This window comes from Lagopus muta, chromosome 1, assembly GCF_023343835.1.
Source record: "Lagopus muta isolate bLagMut1 chromosome 1, bLagMut1 primary, whole genome shotgun sequence".
NCBI lineage: Eukaryota > Metazoa > Chordata > Aves > Galliformes > Phasianidae > Lagopus > Lagopus muta.
Window position 1 is genome coordinate 137,759,587 of NC_064433.1, and position 22,437 is coordinate 137,782,023.

Sequence of the window (22,437 nt, forward strand, 5' to 3'; positions counted from 1 at the left end):
TCTGGAGTTTCATAAGGGAAGTTCTTCTGCTACACCTCCCAAATCCCTCTGTGTAGCCATGACTGGATGACTGCAGTCCTCTGTCCACACTGCAGTTACACCAGCTCTGATAGATCACAGATAGATAACTTTGTCTTACCTTTGGGTCCTGGAGGTCCAGGAAACCCTATACCTGGCTGCCCAACAGCACCTTTTTCTCCTGGCAGGCCAGGTCTCCCTGGAAGCCCAGGATTCCCTTTGTCACCTTCAGAAGTGTAAACAAGAAAAATGTTAATACAAATGTTAGTTTCTCGAAAACAAAACCATTATAATAATCAGACAAAGATTAAAAGGATGCTGTACCTTGGGGTCCAGGGAAACCAGGTGGTCCAGGAAGGCCATCTGCCCCAGGAGGTCCAGGGAGTGGTACAGTTCGTCCTGCTTCACCCTTTGCTCCTGTAAATGTAAAGACATATATTAAATATGGGAAGAGATTAAACTAAATAGAGAAGTTCAATCCATCTAGCTAGCAGTGTTAGTCTCTCTATGCCATTACAAACAACATTTTATCAAGTTTATTACAGGAAGTTCATAGAAAACTACAATGAATTAGGTTTAAGATGAGCTTACACCATCCTGTTTGGCCTAGCTGAAAAAAAAAGAAAACTGAACTCAAAAATGTACAAGTGAGCTGCTGAAATAAAATGCTGTTCCATTGGTCTAAATTAGGCTTGTTTTCCATCTTAAATTTCATTAATGCTCACTTAAAGGACATTTTTTTACATTATTAATTGTTTTAAAAGAATATACTATAGCATTACCTGGAAGACCAGGTAAACCTGGGGTTCCAGCAAAACCTCTGTCTCCTTTGTCACCAGGTAGCCCTGCAGTGCCTATCCCAGGAGGGCCAGGTAAACCTCTTTCGCCACGTACTCCAGGGAATCCAGGTTGGCCAGGGGGACCACGTTCTCCTTTCAAGCCAGCTGTACCCTAATTTTTGGAAAGTATAAATGAAGGTTTTGCCTAACTGGCAAGGTAGAATACATTCTTCTATCTGTGTTAATATTTTTTAACTTGGCTTTAGCACAGCATCCTTATCTGTAACACCAAAGAAGGTCAATTCTTTATCACTGAACACCATGGAAAATAACTGGGTTCATGTTACCAGCACATGGAAATCACCCCTAGTGTGCAGTGCAGATAAATGGACCATTTAGGCTGCTTTCTTAATTGTGGATCTTGGAACAAATCTGAGCTGCAGATCCACATCCATGCCAGCTCTCTAGCACGGAAAGACTTAAAAATATTAGTTTCTACAAAAGATAAGTATGCTGCAACAGAGCTGAATCTTGTATTAATGATCACTACTTGGACAAGTGCATTCCTTCAATATTGTCCAGATATGAGTTAAATCATTCCAACTACTTCTCATAAAGCTATGACAAAGAGGGAAAGGGACAAAAGTACTGCTTACACCCACAACTTTGTGAGGGAATTAACCCTGCTCTTAGTCCAGAAAACAGGAAGTCAAATAATTTGGGTATGTCTGAGCTGGATTACATACTTGTATGACATATTCAGAGAGAGGTCAAAATCAAACTCTAAAATACTCTGTTGTTGAAGGGCCCTATTCTTTGCCAGCTCTAGGGAGAACAGAATCTTTCAAGGAGGAATGAAATACTCGAGTGAAAGACAAGACATGGAACAAAGCATAAGGCCAACAAACATAAAACATATATAGGACAGGATGCAAAAATAAAGAATCATGCAGCAGGACACGTGTAAGGATGTGTAAGCATAGAAAAACACACATACCGATGCGCCTTTTGGACCTTGAGGACCTGGCAATCCGTCTTTTCCTGGTGTTCCTTCTCTTCCAGGTATACCTGGTTGTCCTGGAAAACCAGGATCTCCCTTCTCACCTTTCAGGATGGAATCGTATGTAAAATCTCCTGGTTCTCCTTTGGCGCCAGGGCGACCTATGAGTCCTGGAGCGCCTGGAGGCCCCTGAAATTTCGTAAATTCAAACGTCATCAGTTGCCTATCAACTCTTCAAGTGATAAAAAAGAAAACAGACCTTCAGAAATTAAAGAGTAGATACAAATAAAAAAAAAACAATTTGGTTCTCAACCAAAGAGGTCAAATGAGAATATCTGTATAAAATTCAAGTGCTATTTGCAGAAGAGCTAAGACTAACAAGACTGAAAGCCCTTTATGACACTTAACTGATGAAAATACACATTTCACATGATTACCAGCATTCATTTATTGTGTACAATTGACATCCATGTTTGCTGGGGTTTAGAATACTATGCACATGTTCAGAAGAAGTTTTGCAAGCACTCCAGGGAAAAAAATTATCTATACAGAAATACACATATATGATTTCCAGAATTTCAGTCTTTCACTACATATAGTCTAGGACTTGTATGCACTTTTTTCACTGGAACATTCTGTTTCTAAGTGAAACAGAACAAGTGTTAAACCCAGACTTTATGTCTTATGTGTACCTTCCACTTAAGCCTGAACTAGAATAAAGTCAAAGATAATCTTTCCATTAGGTTCAGTGGTTCCAGAATCAGACACTGATGCTCTGCCATGGATTTGAACAATGTGAGCTAGCAATGCTGGTCTCTGTGTAATAGTTTTTCTCAGACAAACTGTACACTGGATCACCATCTGACTGAATTTTGCAGACCAAAACAAGCTTAAAGGCATTCAGAAATATAACCAGTCCATTTCTGATGAAAGACATTCACAGAACTTCAGAGGCAAGAAAAGGAATATGTAAAGATATGGTAAATATGTGCTGAGAACAAATGCAAGACATAAAAGAAGTTTAAATATACTAAGGTACCTTTTATTGTTTGTCTCTTGCATATTTTGCTTCTTTTATTTTTCTCACCTCTTTCTTTCATGGGCCTATTTACATTATAGTAAATTCAGTCTCTGAGTACTTCCATCCCGTTTATCATGATGGAAACAGAGAACAGAATCCATCCAGTTAACTGCTGCTATCTAAATACAGGTATCTAGCATTTATTCATACTTAAGAGCAAGAAACAGATTCCCTGAGCAAGGAATTTGTACATGAGGTTTGATTTATCTTTATTAAGGTACATATCTCTCCCCACTAGTGACAGAGAGGAAGCTTGGTTAATTCCAGTGTGCGTTAAAGTTAGTGCATGTGAAAGTCACTGAGAAGCTACTCATATGTTGCCAAAATGGAACAAGAAAACAGCTTTTGGGGGAAAAAAAATAAATCTTCAAAGACTCTGGAAAACTCAGTCTACTTACATTAGGAATGGTGTCAAAATCTAACTTATGCTAGTGGAGCATGTACGCTTAAGTTGGTCTTCACAGCATATCACAGTGTATGCAGGGAATCTCAAATGAACTCTGACAAGATCAAATATTATTTGCTAGTACACTGTTCATCTAAGAGTGCTGCTTTTTTAGGCATGTGCTATGAACTGTTCTGATTCTGATATCCAGCCTAATCCACAGAGAGCTTTGTTAGGCTGCATCAACAAAATTGTAGTCTCATTAACTAGGTTTCATAGAATACATGGCACATAGAACACACAAACTATTGAAGTATACTGCATGCTAACATTGACTAACTGCTTATACTACACTAGATGGCACTCCCTCAATATATTATGCACACAATAGCAAAGAGTTACTGGATAGATACACTGCTACAAGGGAAGGTCTGTGAAGACATGCAGCTAGTTCATATGAAATCCTACTTTTTACCCAGCTACACTGCAGAGATTATCTGATGGGTAAGCACAGAAATTTAACCCATTTCTGATAGCTGTTTTTTCTTCTCACAGCTAGACAGCACTGCTTCTTAGTTTATTTTGCTAGGTATATCCAGTTCCTTCATTTTATTATATCACTGTCCTGGTCTATTTTTAAACAGAACTATTACACAAATACTGAATATTCTTGATCGTACAATAGAAAATACAGAAATAGCATTTGCTAAGGTGTTACTTACAGGCACGCCTGGAAGGCCATCAAGTCCAGGTAAGCCTCTGTCTCCCTTGAAACCTGACTGCCCCGGAAAACCTTATCAAAGACAGAAAAATAGAATTCCATTTATGACATTCTTTTACTTGTTGAATGTGAAACCTTTCTGACTCTTACAAAGTGTCTAATTAACAAATGGAACTCTGCTAAAGTCAGTGAAGTTGTCCATGTTCATGTGCTAATATGTTCCATGTGTCTTCATTCACACGCTCAGAAGTTGATGGGTCATCTGACCTACCGGGCAAACTTCAGACTGGAGGCTTGCCAGCGCGACTCCCATCTACAAGAAGGGTTGTAAGGAGGACCCGGGGATCTACAGGCCTGTTAGCCTGACCTCGGTGCCACGGAAGGTTATGGAGCAGATTGTCTTGAAGGATATCACATGGCATGTGCAGGACAACCGGGAGATCAGACCTAGCCAGCATGGGTTCACGAAGGGCAGGTCCTGCTTGACCAACCTGATCTCCTTCTATGATCTAGTGACCAGTATGGCGGATGAGGGAAAGGCTGTTGATGTAGTCTACTTAGACTTCAGCAAAGCCTTTGACACTGTCTTCCACAGTATTCTGCAGAAGCTGGCAGCCCATGGCTTGGACAGGTACACTCTTGGCTGGATAAGGAATTGACTGGAGAGCCGGGCCCAGAGAGTGGTGGTGAATGGAGTTCAATCCAGCTGGCGACTGGTCATGAGTGGTGTTCTCCAGGGGTCAGTGCTGGAGCCTGTCCTCTTCAATATCTCCATATCTTCAATACGTGGCATTTCTCTGATATGGTAGCTGATAATTCATATCTTTTTGGCTACACTATTTGATGCTAGAATTGGGAACTTTATGTGTGAGCTACTGCCATGCCTGAGTATATAGAGCAAGTGTTTCCCATATTTTTCACTTTCACAATTTGGATCACAGTTTGCAAAGATGCTCCACTGTGGGCAGCTTCTGCTTCCTCAGTAGCTCTTGTCAATTTCAGTGGGAGTTAAGAATCAGGCCAAAAATAAGAATATTCCTTTTTTGTTGTTGTTGTTGTTTTCCCATTAGTTTCACAAGCAGTTTGATTAACAGGAGAAAAAATAATCAATCATAATATACACTACGCTTTCAGATTTTAGTCTTGGCAGTTAATTTTCAGGTAGTCAATGTTTTTTTACCTGCTGGACCTGGTAGTCCTTGTGGTCCTGGAAGTCCAGGAGGTCCTACTTTATCACACAAGGCACAGGTTTCACCTTTTTCACCTGAAAAAAAAAAAAAAAAAAGTAATGAATAACAATGACAAGATTTACGGCAGCTGCAGCAGGCAGAATCCAGTGGCAAATGTCAATTTAATACACTATGTGTTGGAAGAATAAAAACAAATGTGCTATTTCTAACTACTTTTCGAATTCTCTTCGAAGAGAATTTATCAGTAAACTGGTATTCAAAAGCCTTTAAAACTCTTGAAGGAATAGAATGAAAATCAGCTTACATATTATCCTATAGATAATATTTAACAGGAAAGTTAGAAGGGACCAAACTGAAGAGGATCAAAAGGAATATAAATATACAAGGTATAGAAGATAGGAAAAAACTAAAGTGGAAAAAGAAGAAACTACAGCCACTGGAATTTTGCAGTTTTAGAAAAAAAAGTCTGCAGAATTAAATTAGGAACCATTATGTAAATGATCGTAGCTCACTTATTGTACATGTCCATTTAGTTGATACTGCTAAAACACATAGTTGACAGTAGTCCTACAAGTGTAGCAATTTTAGATTCAATTATAGCCAAGGTAATGATTCATAAACCATTTCCTTTGCCAGCTCATCTTCCCTTCTCAAATTCTTCTTCAGAAGCCATACTTCAAATTGCTGTGAACAGCTCAATTTGTACTTAATGAGTCTGTACTCAACCTTTTTTTCTTCCTAGCAATGTGTAGGCTAAGTGAAACATAAGTGAAGTCTGTGTCAACCAACTCAGTAGAGAATGTCTTTCTTTTACTCACCAGAGACCCACCCAGCACCATGCACATTCATGGACTGTTTCTGTACCTAAATTAAGTACTGCTTCCCTGAATCACGTTGAGTCGATCAACACCTTGACATATCCAAGTCACAGCATACAAAGCAATAGGAAGAAACTGTACTTTCACTTGAAATAATATTACCTTTCTCTCCCATCTCTCCTGGAAATCCATGTTGCCCTGGAGGTCCAGGTATACCCGGTGCACCAGGTTGCCCCTGCTGACATTGATCAATTCCATCTGTAATTGAAATGCAATAGAGACAACTGTTTGGCAAATGCAAGTTTCTATTATAGGGCTGCAGTTATGAATGCCTCAGTTAAACGTATCTGTGAGAAGTCATAAATCAGGATAGCCTTTCACTTTTCTGTTTCTGTCTTCTAATTTGAAAAACTAACTGGAATTCTTTCTTCTGATTCCAGACAGACCACTTAAGAAACCCATCGAATTACAGAAATAAAAGATGGTTCTGCCATAACAAGGTCAAAACCAAATTTTACAGAAAACGTATTTTTATTGTAAGCTTGGCTATGAGAAGTGCTTTGGGTGAAAAAAATTATCTTTTAGCCTTGAAGGAAATGAAGAATGTTGGTGTTCTGAAGAATGATTTTATGTAAGAATTTTATATCTAACCTAGAAATACAGTAAACTTTCTAGGTCAAGAGCAGATTGTTAACATTTGTTTAATTCTTTACACTGAAAAATCCTTCTGAAAATGTGAAACTAAGTATACTAGGAACTGAAATAGGTAAAAAATGAGAAGATTTAGCAAATGATATAGGAATACAAATGGAGCTTATTCTATTTGATGTTATGACATAGGTTCTGGCCTAACAAAAACTAACGTCATTTTGCCCAAATTAAGTAGACAAAAAGTTTGAGTGAAGTTTGGGAAACAACAGCTAGATGCAAGGAAGAAATTATTTTTTCCCATTACACATCTGAAGAAAGCTGAAGAAGTGTCTGGGGAAGAAGCAAAATTAAGCAATGAGAGAAATATGTTTAATAAAAAAATGGGAATTGTTCTTGTTAATATAAGGGACAAGGTGAGAATTTGCTATTTAATTCCCTACATTAAGAGTTGCATTTTGTACTGGTTCATTGGCAGACACTTCTGGTCTAGGAATTCCATGAAGAATAATGTTTTTTTCAACAGTTTAAGATTGTTTAATCTACTGTAATGGGGTTATCATCTTCTATTTCATATTTAACCTTTAAAAAATTTACCAAAATCACAATTTTGGAAAGGCACTATGTAGCTTTCAACTTTCTAATAAAATCTATTGGATGTTACACAAAGGAATCAAAGGCTGCATAAAATAAACATGCCATCTGCACACACCATTTAAAGTTTCACCTGACCCCTGTCATCTGTAGATATTTTGTAATCTGCTAGAGAATTGTAAGTAAAACACTACTTTTCTTCTCATTGTGTGTGTAAAAAAGGTAATTCTTATGTTAAGATTTACACCCAAACAACATAGAAAAGTTAATTTGTAGCATTTACCTAAAACTGTACAGAGTATTACTTTTAATATTTTCTATTTTCTATTATCTGTCTTAGTTCTCCTGTCATTTCTACGTTATTGCTCTCTAGTTAAGTTGTTAGTTAGTTAGTTAAACTAGTTAAGTTAGTTAAGTGTTTAACTTGAAACACTTCAATTTACAATTACACAATACAAAATCCAAATGAACATTGTGAGGAACCAAAAAACATATAAATGGTTAAATATAAATGTTTTGTGTTGAAACAATTTGTTTGCAATACTCTTTAAAGGCACAGATGGCCTAGGGTTCACAGAAAGTACATTCATGACAAATACAGTAATAGAATCATAAAACACAAAACTAAGAAGAAACTGGAAACATCTAAATCTGGTATTTGCTAAATAAACTATTAATATAACTGTGCATAACAAGTAACCCTAACATACATTCTTCTTTATTTGAATTACGTTTGACGTTGACTGATACGTACTATCAAAAATGGACTTCTTGTGCAATGTCTAGTTTAGTTAAATACTTTATCTTCCCATCTAAAAATGCTTTATCAACTAAATTAATCAGCTAATTACACATAGCTATATAACATGCTGTCATTACTATAAGTACTATTTGTATATATTTGTCCCATCATTACTAGCACTTCATTTACCACTATAAGGTAAGTGTTAACCTCATTCTCTTGTAAGATAATTTCATTTTACAATGAAAACTTCTAAGAAGTTGAAAAGATTGTGGACTTCAGTATGAAGTCCTTGTATGTGTTCAGACTGTGTTACATATATTGGTACTGCAGACTTGTAAACCGTGATATATGATCAGCATCTTTTATGCTAAGAACAACATTATTATCTGGTTTTCTTTTTTTTTTTTTACTCAATCCATTAACAACTCATACATGCTTCTTCCAAGATATAAATGCATCCCAATTATAGCTTTTATAATCTTTTCTCCTTTATCATGACCAGGCAGTGTGCATTACTGAGACTTCACAATGAAAAGCAGCTGAGCACTTTATTTACCTGTTACACCTGGAGGACCTGGTGGGCCGGGCAACCCGGGCGGGCCTGGGAAACCATCTCTTCCAGGAGGTCCAGGTATAGGGAATCCCGGAGAGCCCTTTTCACCTTTTTCACCTCTCTGGCCAGGGACACCAGGTGATCCTACCATGTCTGGAACTGGACGACCTTTGAGCAAAGTAAAATACAGGTGAAAGAAGTTGCAAGTAAAAAGAATAACACGATCAACACATTAGCTTCCATTGGGTTTCAGAGAGAAATGGAAAAATCCTAGTGCAAAATAAAGTGGTGCTGTACTTTTACATTTGATGATTTATAAAAAATTCAGGGCATACAAAAAATAATTCCCTTCCATTAAGTTCCTGAGCAAACAATGGAAAAAGCGACTTTCTGAGATTAACCGTTTTTTGATGGCTGGGAAAAGGTGCTGATAAAGGAATTCATTTAGTTATTACATTTAGAAACCATTAAATTCTTCCTTATCCCATAATAACTCAAATCTTGAACACATCTGGAAGTGGACATCATCTGTAAGAATTTCGGTAAATAAATAATCAGGCTAGCAGATTTTCAGGAGTGCTAAAACCAAAACTGCATGTAGGAATAATAAATAAACAGCAGCCAAAAAAGGCAAGCAGCTAAACAGACAGAAAAAAATTGTACAGACACACAGGTCTTTCTACTTTAATGAGTTTATTAGCAACTGATCATTAGACTTGACTACAAAACTATTTTTAATCTTCCGCTACAATGCAGGGTGATATACTAATCTATATATAGATCTATATGAATGTAAATCTTAACTTCAAAAGGGTAATGACAGATGAAGAGCCACCATTTTTCTTTAGGGATTACTACAGCCTATGGTATATAGCATCTCTTCCCTAAACTGTGAGGAATTTTGGCAACTATCCAACCCTGCTTCACAAGAATTTCATACTTATGTCACTACTAAGAGTTGCCAGAGCCCTACAAAAAGAGCGAGGCTGTATCACTTCAGACATACCAGAAAAGCAATCCAAGGAAAAAGTCTAGGGTGAGATTAGGCCCTCAGAAGGGCTGTGACCTGGGTACCACGTAAGTCATGCTGGAGGCAGCTGAGAAGACCGCCTTTCAGAACTCTCCACCCAAGAAGGACAAGAAAAAAGTGAACGAATCAGTGGCCATATATTCATACCTGGAATTCCTGGGATCCCTTGTGCACCAGGGAAACCTTTAAAAAGAGACATTTTCAATTAGGCAATCAAGTCAGCAATGCCAACATAAGTGAACTTCCAGCATATATTATTTAAGTAATGTGTGCTCTCTGAATCAAAGGCTAAGTTAAATAACCCACAGACGTCTCCAAACAGAACACTTAGTGAAAAGGTTGTGTGAAAAAAATAGGAATGCTCAATTTTTCCCTATCTACTGAGGAATATTGCAAATTATGCAAATCAATTTTAAGACGAAAATCTATTACAGAAATCCTTGTGCTTGTATTGATTTCTGTATTTGTTAAATAATCACTCTGGTTTATTTAACCTCCATAAACCCAGACGCCATGTTAACCTCGTCCAAACTGTTAATCAAGTGCAGTTTTATTTACAATGAGAAGAAGCATGACAGAAACTATGGCAAAATGTAATAGCTTGGAAAAAGACTAGATAAATGATTGGAAAATTCTGCTATTATATAGAGCCCCTAAGCTTACAGACAGCGGGATTTTAATTTCCTTTAACACGAAAGGAAAAGCAGTCAAAAAGACAAGTCAAAATACGTACCTTTTTCACCTTTTTGACCTTTTAGTCCAGGCAAACCTGAAACGCCAGGGTCTCCCTTTTCACCAAAAGTATCTATTGGTCCAGCATCTATAATCTAAATCACAGGACAAAGACAAAGACATTAGAAACATGCAACTGTGCTCCAGTTTTATCACATCCATTCCATCATGACAGTACAGAAGCCACTTTGTTTTGTGATAACAGCTTTGAGAAGTTTTGGTCATATCGCCAACCTCAGTGATAGGTAACAACTGTTGTGAGAGTGTTGTAGTCGCTGAGAAAATAAGGATTTCCTACTCTACCAAAACTTTTTCATATCAATAGTTAAGCGGAGAGGTTGGTAGCACCTTTCCGAATGAAGATGATGTAAAGAAACCTCAGCATATTCTCAGCACTGATCCATTAGGTTAGTATTACTTTTCATCTTAAAATACACTATTCTGGAAATCTCTGCTGTTAATTTGAGTTATACATACAGCATACTCACATCTGCAGCGCAACACTCAAGAAGCATGTGCTTTCTTTCAATACAAATTATCAGATGTTGGGAATTTTCTCACTTGCCGAGAAAGCAGCAACATCAATCATGTATCTGCTGCTGATTAGCCACATTTTTCATTTGCTGTATAAAAAATATTATAGACTACAAAGCTGACATATATTCTTTGGAACTCTCTTTTGGATAGTTTGTATGGATTAAGAGTTTTGTAGTCAAAAACATTCAAAATTTATATGGTTGGAGAGCTCCTTTCCCAAATTTCAAATATACTTAAAAATAAGGCTTCCAACTTTTGTTACCACTGAGAAAAACTGAGAACATGATTAATTTGAATGAGATCAGAATATGCATAGTCTCTTTTTTTTCCCTCAATGTTTGAGTGCTTTGACTTTCTTAAAATGTACATCTTCAGTTAATTTTAAAATAAAACAGTTTATTTTACTTACTCTTCCTGGAGGCCCTTGAGGACCTTGATCACCTTTTTCACCCTAGATCAAAATACAAGTTATGTTATAAATCCAAATCAGATGTTCTTCACCTTAAAACAGAATTTCCTTAGCAAATGAAACACTTTGATACAGATTCATACAAATTCAAGGTGCTAAGCACTTGGCATGCTATAAGCAATAATCAATTAGCTAGTAAGACCTGCTCAGCTTTACACTGTATAAAGAGAAACTGGGATTTTTAGAAACACACATTTGTACATTCAGTGGCTAAGCAAAGAGCTTGTAAAAATAAAGCCTGCATTAATCAATTCACACAAGAGACCTAAACCAGGGATACCTAAGCAATGTTGATTTTTACTTTTTCTAGTCTGAGAAATGACTTAACAACACAGCAATATCCATTTAATACTGCTCTGCATGCATGTGTTGTTTCAGTGTGATGACCTGGCCAAGCTCTTCTCTTGTCACTGTGAGAAGGCAGTGACTTACCTTAGCACCAGGTTCCCCAGGCCGTCCTGGAATCCCAAACCCTCCAGGCAAGCCCTGCAAGTAAAAGATGGTGGCACCAGAAAAGACAAATACAATTGCATATTAGTTCTGGCAGCATCAAAGTTAAACTGGCTGAACACAATTTTAAGTGAACAACTTGGAAGACTAGAAAATTTCAGCCACTTATAACACACAGACATACGGACAATGCTCAAAATAGTATTGGAAATCTGGTGAAATACATACGGCTTCTCCTTTTGGTCCTGGTTCACCATCTTTTCCAGGCTTTCCCTGTAAAACAGCCAAATTCCACTCTGCTTAAACGTACAACTACAGGTACAAAATTTCTAAATACAGTGAGTGATACAGTAGAACAAAACAATCATACTGTAATGTATTTGTTAGAGTCGTAACACAGCTAACAATGTATAACACAAAAGGGTATAACACAAGAAATTTTTGACTGACTACTGCTTTGCCTTACTTTGCATTTACTTTTGTGAAGGAATGACCTAATTTTGCTTCAGCTGGGATCAATGGGAGTCTTGCCTCTGCCTTCAGCACTGCAGCCATTGTCATGGGGTTTTTAGCTATTTGAAAGCATGTTATTTTTTAACTGGGTGTTATTACTATCTTGAATTGTACCTCTGGCCCTTAGTTGTTTGATATAAAGCAAATTTATTGTTTCACTAATTGTTTCTAAGCTTAATTGGCTTATGAAAACAATACAGTGACTGTAATTATGTTACTGATAAACATGAGCATACTTACCCGTGGACCAGGCTTCCCAGGTTCACCTTTTTCTCCTCTGTAACCTGAGCCTGGCAATCCCTGGAAAATAAATGTACACCAGATTAATAACGCTGTCAAATTCAAAAGTAAGTTTTCTTTTATCAAGTAAGCATAAAGAAATTCAGGACCATCATTAGATTCTTCAATATTTTTATTGCAATTTAAAAAAAAAAAAAAGCACAGTACTTACTGGGACTCCCTGCTCACCCTTTTCACCTGGCTCACCCTAAAGAAATGACAAAAAATGCAGATTAGCATGCAGAATTTTACCCATAACTCATTTAGGGTTTTAATCATTTATTTCTTCATGTCAGACAGCATGATTAATTCTGTTCTCCTCTCCAAGAACTATGCCTAATAGCAGGATGTACAAAAAGAAATTGGACAAAACACAAAAATTAAATCCATTAAGCTAAATTGTTATGCTAGTATATATTGCTTAAAGGGTCTTATTCAATAATTGAAAAATCAATTAGCATCAGATTTTATTGAGGTGATTCTGTACATGAGAAGCCCAGCATAAGCTATTTAATAGAATTTTTTATAAAATTTGAGGTTCACAGGACTATGTTTATCAATCCTCTTTCTTCAGAAAGTCTTCAGTCTATGGTTATATGCATTACTTATTTATGCAATCATTTATGCATTTATCATCATGTTTTTATGAGAAAATTCTAAAAATACCATCAAGATTCATTACATAAAATAAAACAATTTTAAAAAGTAAGATGTAGGTGACTCAATATTTTCTTCCTTCTCTTTTATCTTTCTTGCTAGTTCTAATGCTTAAACTGTGATGAGTACAACAAGATCAGTCATCTAAAGTCTCACCTTTTCTCCCTTTATGATTTCGCTTCCTTTTTCTTTCATGTGTGGTGTTGGTCCTGGTGGCCCTGGGGGACCCTGGATCCCTTGTTCTCCCTGTCAACACCAAATTTGGGATATTCCATTAGAAACAGTACTGAGGCCAACCTTGGGAAGACAAAAGTAGGTCATACTCTGTTTTGGTATTTATAGATCAACAGCAGGGTAAGAACTTCATCTGCTTATATAATGCAGAAGGACAGTAAAAGCCCCTCATAAAGGATGGATGCATTTCTGCCAAGTAATAACACATATCAATACCACTTATTTTTTACACATAAAGCTAACATATCCAAGCAATCTCCACATACTGCTGTTGTCAAAAATTTTCAAGCAATGTTATTATAATAAGTTAATTTCAGTGATGTACCATCTCATGAGAAAGCCTATTCAACGGGAAAACTGTGTTTCAAAGTACATAAATAAGACAGTGGATTAAAAAAAAAAAAAAAAAAAAAGAAACACTTTTGTAATGTATTTTACTTATACTCCAAAAGGCCTTTGCCAATGACACTCAAGAGAAGCTGAGCCCTAAGAAGGTCTCAGACACAATAAGTTTACCCAAAAACCAATGACTGCCAAGCATTTCTTGGCTTCTGACTGTGCAACATAAAACACTTCAGCCTAGAGCCTGTTGAGAAAGATAACCCTAATCTTCATAAGTGTTACTTCCCACTTGATGGGCCAAGGCAAAGAGAATGCACAGGATCAGTTACCAAAGCTAATACATGGTAACCCAGCAACACATCAATGCTGAAAGAGGCATGGAGCAGCCAGGAAAGCAGTATCACTGTGTAAAACAGGACAAAAATAAGAAAGGTCATTTGTTTGGTATGACTGCAGCAAAGGGCTTGGAGTTGGACAGCATGAAGTGCCATGCTGTGTGATGGGATATTCACCATTTTTATGAATAACCTGGCAGTGCTGATATCATCATATCCAAACTCTATAACTGCTCATGAATTCTATTCACTTAGTTATGAGTTACAGATTTGATTTACTCAGTTGCCCCAAATCCACAGTGCCAGTGTACTGATTTTCTCCACAGGTTAATTACAAGAGTTTATTTATTTAAAACAAATACAGTCTCCAGAGTATTTCTGGCAGCTGTCCACTCAGTCTTCAACAAAAACATACCTTTTCACCTTTGGGACCTTGAAAGCCCAAGCCCATGTAGCCCTGAAAATAAAAATTACAGATATTAAGTACATTTTTATCAGGTGTGAATATGTGCATACATACACACATATCAATGTATTTTGTACATAACTGAAGTCAAAGGAAGGTATAAAAGACATTAAATGTCTTTCAAAGGCATATGTGAAACAAAGAAATCACATCCTAATCTTTCTGGTGTCACAACAATGTGTGAAAAATTATATAGAACAAAATTTACAGATCATTTTAATGCCAGTATGGTCTTTTTAAAAACATTTTACTGATAAATTTTGACATTTTAAAATAAGCCCAAATAACCACAGAATGTTGTAATTACTACTAACTTGATCAGCTGGGATTAGAGACCAAACAAACCAAAAGTTAAAAATATCTCTATGTGATGCCCCCCATTAAGAAATAACAATTGATCTCGAATTGTAAAAAAAACAACATTCCTTTATGATCATTAGTTTCCAAATTTGGGGGTAACAAGTAGACAATCTTTTTAACACAAATAACTTACCTTCTCGCCTGGTGGTCCTGGCGGCCCGGGGCGACCCTACAAGACAGTAATTTTTTAGCAGATGTGTATATGTTATATTAGGTGGAACAATTCCATATTCCATTATTACAGCAAAAATGCAGATCTTTCCATTAAGTCAAGATAAAAAGTATTTTTCTGCTACTGCCTGTAGCTCCTAACTTAGCCTACATAATATATACAAACAGAAACTGTCAAAGGTCTGTCATCAGACTTTTCTTTTCAGTTAGGTGTGCTGGATCTATTCAGTACGTATGCAAGAGACAATTACATATTACATACGATTAATATATGGTGCTGTACTGCAAAATAACTTTATTGCTGATTTTTTTCCCCCAATTTTGTGCACTACTGACTACCTGTGGTAAATACTAATGCTCATCTTTCATTAAACTTGTTTTTTTTTACCTCAGCAAGTGCAAATGCTTACTAAACTGTATGTCCTTTACAACAGGATAAGTATTCTAACACAGGTGTTCACTTCAATAGCCAGAAATACTGAGTGGACTTCCATGAGATGGAAATAACTGATCTCTGCTAACGTTACCTGCAGCCATCACAGGAAGAGAAGATAGTCACCAGACCTGACAATATTTCAAGTAGTTAAAGTGTCTTAAACATTTGGCAATCGTCCAAATGACAGGCAGTTGGTACTGCCTTTGCTTTCCACCGTACTTCTTACTAGACTGCCCATAAGAAAAATCTCAGCAAATATTTTATTTAGATCTGGCTGCTATTTTGTGGTTTATTTTCCATAAACTACGTGGAAAAAGAGAAAAAAAGGAAGAATAACTATTACAACTCCATTCCTACCAAAGAAAACTCCAAATCTGCAAGAAGAGGACACTAGGAGCAGCTGCTATTGAAAACCATGTACCTTCTCAATCTTGTCACAGTAGAGTTCAGAAGACTAAACATGAAGCCTGGAAAGGCAGGTTGTCTTACCCATATCTAACAAACACCTTGCAGGATTTTCCTGTAATAGAGTTCTTTAAGTGAGTCATTAGAAGAGAAACTTACTGGTTCTCCTGGAATCCCTGGTGGCCCCATTGGTCCCTGAAACCCTGGAGTTCCAGGTGGACCCTATAAAAAATAAAAAGGTAAAATTAAAAAGTGATACATATTTTTCAGTGTTGTGATATTTATTTAATTTTAATTTAAGCTCACAGCTATTCAAACATGATTTAGACTTACAGGTAGTCCAGGTTGGCCAGGAAAGCCTTTATCACCTTTTAGCACACTAGGAGGTAGAAGACCAATCACTTCACCTGGATCTCCCTATAGTTAGAAAACAAAAAGAACAGTACTTCAACATCCACTCAAATACATTCAAAAACATTGAGAAGAAAGTTAGAGCTATGCAAAATTTGAAAGGTTCACTTTAAAAAAAGTCACCTCACAAATTCAACTGAAAAATAGCATCAGTTATTTAGTAAAAGTTAAGAAAGGATCGCAAATATCAAATGTCCTTTACAACCATCTAAGGAGATTCCAGTACCAAATCATTTATCCTTATACCTAATTTGGAAATCAAAGTCATTCATAGAATCCTTTTCCTTCGAAAAATGAACCCTCTGGAAAACTATTCCAATTGTTATCCACTTTTTTATATCCTTTTTTTTTCTAATAACAAAAGATCTCATTGTTTCCTGCTTTCCAGTAAAAAAATTCAATGTTTTTGTGGGCCATTTCCCCCAAAATTTTCTGTATGTGGAGTGGTTTGCATAAATGAAATGTTAGTATCAAAACAAATTTTGGAACAGTAAAACTTATCCAAATTTTTATGCATAACTTAGTGGCCACTATACTACTTACACATCGTTAACAATTTGTGCTACTTTTCCCTATCGTATTCCATCTAATTACTACATTCTTAAAACCTGTCTGGAACAACTCATGCATTCAATTGTAATGAACTGGATGGTTTTCCACTGTCTTTACTTAGGGGCACTAAGGAGCCGAGTACAAAGTGAAGAATCCTGGTACAACTTTTCAGACATTAAAGAAGGACTGATGGTCTCACAAGGTGTTGATTTCATCCTAATTCTGGCTGCTACAAAGAAGATATGGACACATTTAGGACAAAATGTACCTTAATTCCAGGAGGTCCTGGGGGTCCCTGTGAAAAAAGACATATTTGATGTTATTTTCTTTACAGAACCAAAAAATCCTTAGAGTTGGAAGACACCTCTGGAGGCAATTTAGTCCAACTCCCCTTAATGAACAGGGACATCCACAGCAAGATCAGGTTGCCCTGGACCTTACTCTTCAGTATTGTGTATTTTATATTTCATAATCTATATAGCTCCATAGAATACTGTCTATATTTCAAGAATCAGAGTTGAAGCAAGTGAATGAAGCATGAAGAATCTACTTACTATGCTCCCAGTCAGTCCTGGTAAACCTGGGGGACCTACTGGACCTCTTTCACCCTACAGGGAACAGAGAAATTGGTTTTGTTTAGAGAATGTATGCTTGAGGGATGTTCTTATTTCAACACAGGGATATGGAAGTGTCACCTTTGTGCCATTACATCCTGGAATCCCAGGTGGACCAGGAGGGCCATCTTGTCCAGGAATGCCCTGCATGAAAAGGAAGTACAGAAATTAGCAACACAGCATTAATCCAGGCCAGATGTCACCTGAAGTCCACTTCTGATGTTCTTTTAAAAATATATATACTTCACACGTACAGGGATGCCTGGGTTTCCTGGAAATCCTGATGGTCCTGGTGGGCCCTGCAATTGACAAAAAACATACTGAACTTGGAAATCTGAAATGACAAAAGCACGAAACACCAATGACAAACTCCAACCCCAGCCTCTTTGCCTATGGTGACAGAAAATGAAAATGATAAAAACTTTTTAAAAACTCTCTTGACATACTATTCCTAATCTTCAAACCTCCCAATTATGATACTCTAGTAATTGATAACAGAAAACAATTTTTTTATATTTCTGTAACTTTTTAAGCAGCAATATATATATTATTGTTTAGGAACTGGATCAGAGTCTTATGCATGTGTAAAAAGGAATGCAGATTCTGTCTTCTCACATCCATGGTTTGCAACATGAAATTTACTGTAGGCAGCTCTTCATAGTAGAAGAGAATGCTAGCACAGTGTAAAGACAATTCTCCATCTTTCACCAGCCTCAATTTCATTTTATCATTAAAAAAAAAAAAAAAAAAAACAAGTGAGTTTTTCTCCTTTGAAGAGCCTTCTAAGTGTAATGGATCAAGAGTGCAACCTGGCACATCATTTTCATCATACCAGTTTATTTATACATGCAATACTACTTAATACATATATTGCAAAGCAGAAAAGATGTATGAGATTCCAGAAGTTGAAACAGCATATTTGCATCTCCCTAACCTTTTTCATTGCTAAAGTACAATCTACTATTTGCCAGGAGATTCTAATTTATGTTAATATGCAGGATATCATGAACATCATGGATTTAAATAAGGATTTCTTGATCTAGCAGAACATCTCCCTGTAACAGCTTAGACACTGCAACTGATTTTATAAATTCCAAGTGTTGCAGCCACCGCAGCCAAATGGAGAACTGAATCAAGATGGTATTTTGAAGATCTGTGGGCAAGATGGCATATCTCAAAAGTATCAATGCTCATCAAGTCACTCAAATTCTCCTTCACTGGCACATTGTAAAGTGAGGGAAAGCTCAGAATGAGCTTAATATCTGGCAAAACCCCAAAAGACCTGGCCTTGGTTAGTATAGTGTGCTAATTATATGTTATAAGAGTACCACATTAAACAGAAATTACAATAGGAAAGTTATAGGCATGTTTAGAGTCTCCCTTAGTACTGAAAAAGACAGAGGATCTTTGCCCCAGCTTCAATTTGTTTCTGCATGCTGTGCACATTTTAAACATGTCTGTGCTTTCAAGGGTATATCAGCTTATCCAATTGGGTGCTTCAAGGAGGTAGGATGTTTCATATTCAAGTTAGAATAGAGGTTCTCAGTAACTCAGAAAGATATCAAAGGAATATCAAAACCAGAGCTGTTGATAAAGTGGCAAGCAACAGGTGAAAATACAAATGGAAGAATAAACCTGACTGCACAATGAACTTCAAAGGCAAGAGCAAGAGTCTTGAAATTACTGTGCAGCACAAGGGGATGCCATTGATTGACTCAAAGTGCCCACTTGAAAGCAAACATGAAGTCTGAAAGATACATAAGCCTACTGTCTTTAGAAATGCAAAAATGTAAGTTAGAACTCACTCTTGTTCCTTTTGTTCCTGGCAGTCCTGGTTCTCCAGTATCACCCTGTAAAGGAAAAGAGAGATCTCTGTCTTTCCCAGGGACAACAATTTAGGGAAATCTGAGTGTTTTAAATAATAAAATTTAATTCTTACCTTAAGCCCTGGTGGCCCAGGGGGACCTTCAGGTCCTTGCATTCCAGGAAACCCAATCACACCCTGTATTCCCGGAAGGCCTCTTTCTCCCTGTGGGAAGAAGAAAACCCATTAGCAACAACACAACTTAAATTGCTTTTTCTAGCAACCCACATATCCCCTGTTTCTGTGCTCAAAAAAAATCTGCCAGGGAGTATGAAGTTAGATGTGACAGACAACAGTTTGTGCTGGTCTTTCAGTGAAGGGCTATTATAAATAAAGAAATATTTATGTTTGATAACAGGCTGGCAAAGGGTAAGCGTGGCATGATAGAAAACATTCTTTGAATTTAAACAGAAAATTCATTTCTGTCTCCCTGGACAGAACTTTTCATAGTATATTTATACCCCTGGGACCAGGAAGGCCTCTTTCTTTTTAATAAGATCTATCTTACCATATACAGATACTACTATATCCTGGTAGTAAATCTAACACCACAAACCAGCAGTTATGTCTCTGAAAACTGCAAATATCACTGCTCAGTCACTACTGTATGAATAGCCACTACGACTTCTCTTCTTTTAAGCATCATTCACAACAGTGGATTTTGGAGAATAGGCTTCTCAGTCTTCAGTTTCAGGTGATTCAGAGCCAGTGTTTCATTATATAGGATCATCCGAAGAAGCTGATCTCGGAGATTGTGTCTGCCATCCTTTAGTTTCTTTATAGCTATATAGGACATATGTGTTTTCTGTGCTCTCCTTATTAACCCAAATGTATTTAAAACAGATAAACTTAGAGGCAGAAAACGAAATCCATCTACACTCTCGATCAACTCTGCTACCATTGCACTTTCACTTTTTACCATGAAACCAAGAGGAACACTGTCCAAATAAAGACGGAAAGAGGGGAAAAAAAGACACATCCACATGTCAAAGCCTGCAAACAGCAAATTAAGCAAATCAAAAGTCAATTGCTATTTGCAATTAACAAATGATTTGCTAGTGGGATCTTAGGAATTTCCCTATTTGCTCAGGATAAAGATGATCAGCAACATTCTGGTACTTGGTATGGGGTCAGGACTGAGCATACAAGAGAAGAACATCATCTGTGTCTTGGAGAGATGGTAAAATGGGTATCTTGCAAAGAAAACATTGTGATAAGCAGGCAGAGGAAGCAGTGCAATGACTCACAGACATGGTGCTAGTTCATGATTCCCGGAGATGGTTCCTGAAGATGGCAGGGGTTGGAAGTTGTGGAGTGACTGGGTTGACAGTGGTGTTTAGTCCCTTGGGTAGGATTTTGTTGAGATGAAGGAACCAAGGAGTCCAGAGATGACTGATAGGTAAGAAAAACAGGGCCAGGCAGGAAGGAACAAAGTAAACCATGATGGAGATTATAAGAGCATGAGAAAAGAGAGAGGAAATGAAAGCAAAATAACAACTTAGCACAAAGAAATGACTTTAGGGGAAATAAAAGAAATCTACTGGCACTAGCTGTACTCAGTGCTTTTGCTGAAGTTGCTTCTGCTGGCCCGAGTTTCTGCAGGTTTGGGCTGAAACTTCCACTGTATTTCAAGTCTCAAAGAAAGGGACCCAGAAACACACCCAGCATTACAGCCCTTGCTACATGGCATGTAGTGTGAGCTGAGTGTCAGAGTAACAACCAGTCCCATCAAAAATTATGCAGCCAGTCCTGCACATTGCTGAGAAGAAGAAAAAATGGAAGAAGAAAAAATGGAATGGGTTAGAGGAGGAGTATGTCTGAAAATGCCTCACTGCATCCCTTTCAGCCCTACCCTTAACATTTCCCTCCAAATCAGTGCTCAGAAAACAGGACTGCTGCCATGGAAAAAAGTATATATATATAAAACTGGGTCCAACACAAAGCTGACTGTGAGAAGTGTTTTGGTCTAATAACACCATAACTTGTTTGTAATGCTTCTGCATGGGTTGCTGATGGAGCATAGAATCATAGAATCACAAGGCTGGAAAAGACCTGCAAGACCATCTAGTCCAACCGTCGTCCCGTTACCCTTGCTACCACAAGCACTAAACCATCTCTCGCAGCTCCTCATCCAGGCGCCTCTTGAACACTGCCAGGGACGGCGACTCCACCACCTCCCTGGGCAGCCATTGCAGTGCCTGACCACCCTTTGAGAGGAAAACTTCTTCCTTATGTCCAATCTAAACCTCGTCTGCTACAACTTGTGGCCAATTCTTCACATCCTGTTTGTTGCTTGGGAGAAGATGCCAAATCCTTCCTCATCTCAATCTCCCTTCAGGAAGTTGTGGAGTGCAATGAGGAGAACTCTACAATGAGCAGAAGTTTGAGGTGCAAGGTGTCCACTCACCTCTTTATGGTATGTTTACTGGACTGGCTGTCATGGCAGTCCCTGGCCATGCAAACTGGGGGAATGGCATTTCTAAATTCAAAATAATACTCGTTTATTAAAATCTTCTGCCAGGAAAAATTCTCATATCGAATCTCCTCACAGGAAAAAAAAAAAAAAATTCAATTAAAAGTCACCTTCTAAGGGAAATAAACAGTTTTTTTTTTTTCTTGAAGCACCAAAACAGCATTCTAGTTTACCCCTCAGCATTCATTGTCAGACTTTGATAATAATATTTTCTAGTTATAAAATCCAAGGCAGTGTGGGGTGTTATCACAAAACACTGCAAAACAAAGCAAATAGAGGAACAGACGAAAAAACATATTTCCAGGTCAGTGCAAAGTCTGAATTCTGAAGTAATCACTTCAGAACAGAATTTTACACTAAACTGTGGCCACTTGCTTTTGTGACCTGCTGGGAGATCTATTAAGAAGACAGAAGACACTAAAGTACAAAAAGCAAGGTTTTCCATTACTGAAGGAAAGTACAATATGTGCAAATGAGAAGAAAACAAGATTATTATGACACCTACATAGAAGCATGAGTCATATGTAGCACAGCTAATAATGCTTCCTGCATTCAGTTCTGTCATCCTGAGAATT

The 22,437-nt window shown here is 37.3% G+C and overlaps 1 protein-coding gene across 2 annotated transcripts in view; it reads right to left on the bottom strand.

Moving 5' to 3' along the window:
- COL4A1 (collagen type IV alpha 1 chain) overlaps positions 1 to 22,437 on the bottom strand; it is a 109,589-nt gene that overhangs the window by 27,243 nt on the left and 59,909 nt on the right. For both annotated transcript variants that reach the window (XM_048933910.1, XM_048933907.1), the window contains exons 3-28: positions 19,465 to 19,554; positions 19,331 to 19,375; positions 17,780 to 17,824; positions 17,607 to 17,669; positions 17,466 to 17,519; positions 17,180 to 17,206; positions 16,282 to 16,365; positions 16,108 to 16,170; positions 15,070 to 15,105; positions 14,526 to 14,567; positions 13,356 to 13,445; positions 12,715 to 12,750; positions 12,504 to 12,563; positions 11,979 to 12,023; positions 11,733 to 11,786; positions 11,241 to 11,282; positions 10,296 to 10,389; positions 9,710 to 9,745; positions 8,536 to 8,700; positions 6,155 to 6,250; positions 5,165 to 5,248; positions 3,986 to 4,056; positions 1,795 to 1,986; positions 801 to 969; positions 343 to 435; positions 140 to 244 (exon numbers count right to left, since the gene is read on the bottom strand). In XM_048933910.1, coding sequence (XP_048789867.1) covers positions 140 to 244; positions 343 to 435; positions 801 to 969; positions 1,795 to 1,986; positions 3,986 to 4,056; positions 5,165 to 5,248; positions 6,155 to 6,250; positions 8,536 to 8,700; positions 9,710 to 9,745; positions 10,296 to 10,389; positions 11,241 to 11,282; positions 11,733 to 11,786; positions 11,979 to 12,023; positions 12,504 to 12,563; positions 12,715 to 12,750; positions 13,356 to 13,445; positions 14,526 to 14,567; positions 15,070 to 15,105; positions 16,108 to 16,170; positions 16,282 to 16,365; positions 17,180 to 17,206; positions 17,466 to 17,519; positions 17,607 to 17,669; positions 17,780 to 17,824; positions 19,331 to 19,375; positions 19,465 to 19,554 — 1,981 coding nt within the window. The remainder of the gene's footprint in view (positions 1 to 139; positions 245 to 342; positions 436 to 800; positions 970 to 1,794; positions 1,987 to 3,985; positions 4,057 to 5,164; positions 5,249 to 6,154; positions 6,251 to 8,535; positions 8,701 to 9,709; positions 9,746 to 10,295; positions 10,390 to 11,240; positions 11,283 to 11,732; positions 11,787 to 11,978; positions 12,024 to 12,503; positions 12,564 to 12,714; positions 12,751 to 13,355; positions 13,446 to 14,525; positions 14,568 to 15,069; positions 15,106 to 16,107; positions 16,171 to 16,281; positions 16,366 to 17,179; positions 17,207 to 17,465; positions 17,520 to 17,606; positions 17,670 to 17,779; positions 17,825 to 19,330; positions 19,376 to 19,464; positions 19,555 to 22,437) is intronic.